Consider the following 7,500-nt stretch of genomic DNA (forward strand, 5'->3'; position numbering starts at 1 on the left):
TCGCAGACCAAACATAATTTGTCGCAGACCAACAGTGATTTGTCGTAGACCAAACATAATTTGTCGCAGACCAACAGTAATTTGTTGCAGACGAAGCATAATTTGTCGCAGGCCAAACGCAATTTGTCGTACACCAACAGTAATTTGTCGCAGATCAAACAAAATTTGTTGCAGACCAAACGTAATTTGTCGCAGACCAACAGTAATTTGTTGGAGATCAAGCTAAATTTGTCGCAGACCAACAGTAATTTGTTGGAGATCAAGCTTAATTTGTCGCAGACCAACAGTAATTTGTTGGAGATCAAGCTTAATTTGTCGCAGACCAACAGTAATTTGTTGGAGATCAAGCTTAATTTGTCGCAGACCAACAGTAATTTGTTGGAGATCAAGCTTCATTTGTCGCAGACCAACAGTAATTTGTCGCAGACCAAACGTAATTTGTCGCAGGCCAATAGTAATTTGTCGCAGATGAAACATAATTTGTCGCAGCCCAAACGTAATTTTTCACAGCCCAAAACGTAATTTGTCACAGACCAGCAGTAATGAAACTTAATTTCTCGCAGATTAACAGTAATCTGTCGCAGACGAAACATAACTTGTCACAGACGAAACATAAATTGTCACAGACGAAACATAACTTGTCACAGACCAAACGTAATTTGTCAGAGACCAAACGTGACCTGTCGCAGACCAAAGGTAATAGGCACTAGGATTCAAAGTTAGATGACATTAATTTTAATGGGACATCATAGATGACAGTGTAATCCTATGTTTTTTTTTTAGAAATATCAGAACCTTTCATCTGAAAATTGAGCTCAATTTCTGTCGACATGGTCCTTACGAACAGTACAACATACTTAGAGAGAGAGAGAGAGAGAGAGAGAGAGAGAGAGAGAGAGAGAGAGAGAGAGAGAGAGAGATATTTTGTATCTAGCAAAATCATTTTGAATCTTTCAGTGTGGTCAATTGTGTAAAATGTGTAGCCTACTGTAATACAATAAACGCTACATGTATTGAAAGTGATATTGCATCAGATTTCATTGTCAAGGATGACCTTCGATCAAAGGGATTAACCGGTGATGAAGTGTGGGACAGAGGTAGATGGAGAACGCTGACCAGAAACATCGACCCCACATAAAAGTGGGAAAAGATGTAGACAAAGAAGAAGAAGAAGATTATTATAAGTGTTGTAGCGTACGTTATAAAGTATTGAATCCTTTATAAAGTACCTCAAAGATAGGATATAATTCTTATTTTGTTCAGGATGTGAGATTGGAATCTCTTATAATGAACTCAACTGTTTGAATCGTTTATTTGTGAACGACGCCAATCAGTCTATGCGAGACTCAGACAGACTCCAAGAGACAACGAGAGAGTTCTCATACAACGAAGTTTTATTACGTCCACAGAGAATATACGACGAGTGTGGAATGGTTAAATATCTTACTAATTGACTAATATTTCAGAGGTAAGTGTCATTGCTGGAATCAAACCTTGTCTGAACATATTGCCAATAATATAAAAGTTAATGGCCACATCAGGACATGCGTCTACACACAGACACGCTTGATTAAGTTAATCGCAGGCGCACAAAGATCAACTGTAAGATTATAATTATTATTATTATTATTATTATTATTATTATTACTACTACTACTATTACTATTATTATTATCATTATTATTCTTATTGTTGTTGTTATTGTTGTTGTTGTTGTTATTGCTGTTGTTAGCTAAGCTACAACCTTAGTTGAAAAAGCAAGATACCATAAGACCAAGGGCTCCAAGACGGAAAAAAAGCCTCGTGAGCAAATGAAATAAATAAACTACAAGAGAAGTAATGAACAATCTAAATAAAATATTCCAATAACAGCAACAACATTAAAATAGATCTTATATAAAAACTATAAAATAAAACTATTACAATAGAATCTCAGGTTGTCTTAATATAGACCTCGCAGGATTCAAATTTCTCCCAGTTCTCCCAGTTATGTTAAGGCAGCAAATATGATAAAACAGTTTAACTCCAATAAATCGCTTCCAGAAATTCGCCAGCACGAAATACAAATTCCTGTCTCCGATAAAAGGAATAGATATGATCTGCTTGAGATCGGGAATAGCCAGAATTCGCAATGCCATCCAAACGAACTTTCCATATTTTTCTCATCGCCGAAGAGCATTTCTCGCTTGATTTTTTTTCCTTTGTTGCTTTGAGTCTGTTTGCAGATATCCTGACGAAATCCTTGAGGATTTCAATTCCTCCGGGGGAAGTGGAAGGAAAGGTAATTTCACGGGACGTTTTGAAAATCGTATATCGTTTTTTTATCTCATCCGAAGTAACGAACTAGTTTCTGCCGCGGAGGAATTCCTGCACATTTCCAAGAATGGTAAAGAATACCATTCCGCCAGTTTAGATTCCTTTTTATTTATTTATTTATTTATTTATTTATTTATTTTTTTTTTTTTTTTTTGAGAAAGGACGAGTTGGTAGGATTTCTACGTTTCCATTTAGGAAATATCTATTTCTGTATTTTTATTTTTTATCTAAATTGATTGAAAAACTCTTGCATCATACTGATGATTTTAGAATTTTCTCGATTTTTTTATCAGCAACTAATGTACAGTTGGACACAGGAGATCTCGGTACACTTTTCTCTGTAGAAATACACCCTGTCACTCCCTTACTTCCCGGAGAATAGCTAAAAAGCTACTGTATGGAGACCAAGCTGGGCTGGTCTGAATACAGGAACTCGTCCCGTAATAAAGGTATGACTGGTTACACTTCCTCAGAGCAAGGCGTACTAGAAATCACCGTATCCAACTGTACCTGTGCCACGTGTTTGTGGAGACAGGTAAAGGCACCTACTCGTCGAGCCCAATTTATTTAGAGGAATTTTGACTCAAAGTTGAAAGAGAAAATGCCCGCTTCTCTCCACAGGGATACAGAGTTACAAGGTAGATAAAGGTGACCAGAGAAAGGTATCCTTTTCAGTTGATCAAGACGAGGAATGCTAGGAATTCTCAAATGAACTGAGGGTTCGGAAGGTCCCGAGGCCTTCCGTGAACTGTCCACGTCTGTCAGGTTTTTTAATTTAGGTGATGGACAGTTCGTTTCCAACTGGTGTTGTTTGAATATGCGTTAGTTTTCTGCCGTTTTGATAATGCTCGAATTTATGAAATAATACGCGATCGACTTTTTTTATTCCAGCAATATGTATTTAATTTTTTTTTCATTTATTTATTTTTATTTACATAGGTTTCTTTATGACCCATTATTATAATCATCAGTTGTGGTAATGGGAGATGGTCAATGATCTTTAAAAAAAAAAAAAAGAAAAAAAAAAAACTACATACTGCTGGAATGAAAAGTGACGATATAATAATAGTATCTATTTGAATAACGAATATTGGCCGCGTGTTATTCAAAGCCTCACTCACACCACCAAATAGATTATTCAGTCATTTTATACAAACTGTAAAGTTCATCCTACTCCTTATGACGTCACAAAGATGTATTATTCTTAATATAAATCATGATTTTGTTATCATAATTCATTCCTCTAAAAAGAATGTTATAAAAACATTTTATAAGAGACTGTCTCTATATATTTTGAAAATATATAACTCTAAATCCCAAACAGTTAACAAAAAAGCTTCGTCCCCAGTAATTATACTCATTTTTTTTAATGAGGCGCATTTGCACTGATTTGCAGCGGTGCCCTTTTAGCTCGGAAAAGTTTCCTGCTATTTGATTGGTTAGAATTATCTTGCCCAACCAATCAGCGATCAGGAAACTTTTTCTGAGCTAAAAGGGCACCCCTGCGAATCGGTGCAAATCTGCTTCACTAAAAAGAATTGACTATAGATAGTGTTTGACTGTAATTTCATCGAAATTCGGACTCTGATTGGCTATAACTCCCTCTGCTGTGATTGGTTGTTACATTTCTTTACTATAGCTTCACACACACACAAACATACATACGCGCGCGCGCCCGTACGCACACACGCACGCACACATCTAACATCGTAACCAAAACAGTTAATCTTTTTTTATTCATTCGAATAATTTACATTATATTTGAAAAGTAACAAAATACGAATTACAGTCATGTACTGTTATTCCTTCCCTATATACGCTTCATTAAATAGTAGTATATATATATATATATATATATATATATATATATATATATATATATATATATATATATATATATATATATATATATATATATATATATATATATATATATATGAATATCAATTATTCAATACCTCATTCAAACCAGTAAAGAGAATTGGTATTCCCCATGACGTCACAAATACGTATTTTTCTTAATAAAAATAACTATTTGATAAATAGAATATATCTCCTTGATAACGTATGTTATAAAAACATCTTATTAGGGACTGTGTCTATATAATTTGAAGTAAATGTATCTCTAATTCCCTTAAAAACTAAATAGAATTAAAATATTCCCATAACTCTTGGGACCTCTCTCGTGGCGGGATATTCCAGTCCTCTGATTGGCTGTATCTTCTCAGCTGTGATTTGTTTACAAATTCTAACATCGTAGCCATAACCCATTTCATTATTCCTTCAAAAGTTATGTATTTATTTAGTTTACGCGTTTGAACAAGACCCATTATCTATTTTATTAGTCAATTCATAATATTTTGAGTTTGTTTCCGTAACAATTGTGATTTCTTAATCTTAATTTATATATATATTAAGTATAGGTATTTTACCGCTACCTAGTTGTATTCATTCATAAAATACGAGATTGCATGACGTCATATATACCCACCAATCAGAGCTAAGGACGAATCAACCAATGAGAGGCCAGATATTTCCCGCTAAGGCATAGCATAGGGCGAGAAGGTTTCTACGACTTATGGGCTGCTGTTGACAAATGACTCAAGTTCACACGACCCATTTCGTTAAAATCTAGTTAAAATGTTTTTTTTTTAATTTAATTATTTAATTAAGTCATCATCATTTATCTGAAATAAGCAGGTATTTTACCTCTACCCTTTATGACGACATATTTCCTATAAGATTTTGGTAATCGTCCAAATTACGTTATACTTGAAATGTATCAAAATACGGATTAATGTTTACGTAATTACTTCGTTGTTTACGCTCTATATAATAATAGATCACTCAGACCAGCAAACAGAAGCAAAGTCTTCCTTCTGTTGATGACGTCACATAGATATTTTCTGTATAAAAACAATGATTTAGTAATCAGAATCTATTCCTATAATAAAATATTATAGAAACATTTTATAAGGGCCTGACTATATATATATATATATATATATATATATATATATATATATATATATATATATATATATATATATATATATATATATATATATATATATTGAAGAAACTATATCTTAAATTCCCTGAAATACAAAGAAAAAAATCTTTAAAAGCGATTTTATGGAAGGAAATTCAGGCAGGTTTCTCGAACAGCAAACTCTCTTAACTGTGATTGGTAGTTGCCTTCGCTTACTACAGCTAAACAGACGCACACTCGCACACTTATCATCGTAGCCAGAACACAGTCAAGCATTCCTTTGACTATGACGTATTAATTTATTTTATTCCCTTTAACAAGATCCATTATCTATTTTTTGCGAAATAAAAAAGAATCTTTAGTTCAATTGCATAAATATTGTTATTTTTAGTCATAATTTATCTGTAATAACCATAGGTTTTTCACCCGTATCCAGTTAAATTCATTCATAAGAATATGATTGCATGACGTCACATACAACCACCAATCAGAGGTGAGTAAGAATCAGCCAATTAGACTACAGATATTTCCCGCTAAAACTGCATAAGGTGAGAGGGTTCCTCTTCCTTATGAGCTGCTGTTGGCGAATGAGTTAAATTCGTTTCTCTTCCTCTTGTTTTGTTAAAGTTTTCATAGTTTATATAGGAAATATTTATTTAAATGTCATTGTTCTTAAACTATATTATTTTTTCCTTGGGAAAATAGCCCAGTGAAGAAAGGAAATAATGAAAACTAGAAGAGAAGTTTAAGAACAATAATACCCATTAAAATAATTCTTTCATTCATAAACTATAAAAACTTGAAAATAACAAGAGGAAGAGAAACAAGATAGAACAGTGTACCCGAGTGTACCCTCAAGCAAGAAAACTCAAACCCAAGACAGTGGAAGACCATGGTACAGAGGCTATGGCACTACCCAAGACTAGAGAACAATAGTTTGATTTTGGAGTGTCCATTTCCTAGAACGTGCTTTATCTTAGAAAAAAGGGCTTGTTGCATATGCAGATGATGCTACCCTCTTTGCATCAATTCCATCTGAATGTAGATCTGGGGTTGCTGAATCCCATAATAGAGAGATCTAGCTAAAATTAGTGCATGGTACAAATTATGGGGCATGAAGTTGAACCGTAACAAAACTGAAAGTATTGTTGTAAGTAGGTCGGGGACAGTGGTTCCTCAACATCCGGATCTCAGTATTGATCATGTTTCTTTAACTCTGTGTGACTCTTTGAGAATTCTAGGCGTAATTCTTGATAGTGATTTTACTTTTGAGAGAGACATTCGGACTATTTCCTCTTCAATTGCACAGAAAATTGACCTATTGAGAAAGGCTTTTGAGATTTTCGGTGATCAATCTATTGTGAAGTAGTTTTTCAATTCCAATATACCTTGTTTCGAGTGTAGGTTTCCTGTCTAGTCTTCAGCTGCTGAATCTCATCTTAATTTCTTGGACAGGAATTTGTGGTCGATTAAATTTCTTATTTCTTTGATCTAGATATTATTCTCAGGCACCGTTGTTCAATTGCTTAAGATTTTTCATAACTCTGACCATCCTTTGCATACAGATCTTCACAGACAGTACCATCCTGTTCTTAATACTATACTCATTTTTATTAATGAGGCGCATTTGCAGTGACTCGCAGCAATGCCCTTTTAGCTCGGAAAAGTTTCCTGCTCTCTGATTATTTAGAGAAATCTTGTCCAATCAATCAGCGATCAGGAAACTCTTCCGAGTTAAAAGGGCACCCCTGTGAGTCGGTGCAAATCTGCCTCAAAAAATTGACTTTAGGTATGCAGTTAATTCTAATAGTCATACCTTCTCCATCATAAGGCTTAATACTACACAGTATTCTAGAAGTTTTATTCCGGTTGTGACCAGATTGTGGAATGATATTCCTAATCAGGTAGTTAGAAATTTCAAACTTGCGGCAAATATTTTTATGTTGAAGAGAGAGAGAGAGAGAGAGAGAGAGAGACCTTAGCCCTTTCCCCTTTCAAGCAAGAAGTAGAAAAAAAATTATTAATAACGGTCGGAAGCATCATTAAGTCTGTGTTTATTTGCCTCTTGGAACCGCCCCCCCCCCCCCCTTATCTTCTTCCCGATCCTATACCTCACCTCCCCACTTCTAGACAAAATGCAATTCAGATCTACCCCATTAACAGCTCGGCCAATTCACCACAGATGCAATCTC

General features: G+C 34.5%; 1 protein-coding gene across 1 annotated transcript in view; it reads left to right on the top strand.

The window, feature by feature from the left end:
* LOC137654172 (adventurous-gliding motility protein Z-like) overlaps positions 1 to 1,454 on the top strand; it is a 1,730-nt gene extending 276 nt beyond the window's left edge. Inside the window, exons 1-4 of the mRNA XM_068387809.1 lie at positions 1 to 44; positions 141 to 518; positions 958 to 1,097; positions 1,264 to 1,454. The exon at positions 1 to 44 is cut by the window's left edge and continues 276 nt beyond it. Coding sequence (XP_068243910.1) covers positions 1 to 44; positions 141 to 518; positions 958 to 1,097; positions 1,264 to 1,454 — 753 coding nt within the window. The remainder of the gene's footprint in view (positions 45 to 140; positions 519 to 957; positions 1,098 to 1,263) is intronic.
* Positions 1,455 to 7,500: the final 6,046 nt, after the last annotated feature.

Source organism: Palaemon carinicauda, chromosome 15 (assembly GCF_036898095.1).
Source record: "Palaemon carinicauda isolate YSFRI2023 chromosome 15, ASM3689809v2, whole genome shotgun sequence".
In the NCBI taxonomy this organism is placed as follows: Eukaryota; Metazoa; Arthropoda; class Malacostraca; order Decapoda; family Palaemonidae; genus Palaemon; species Palaemon carinicauda.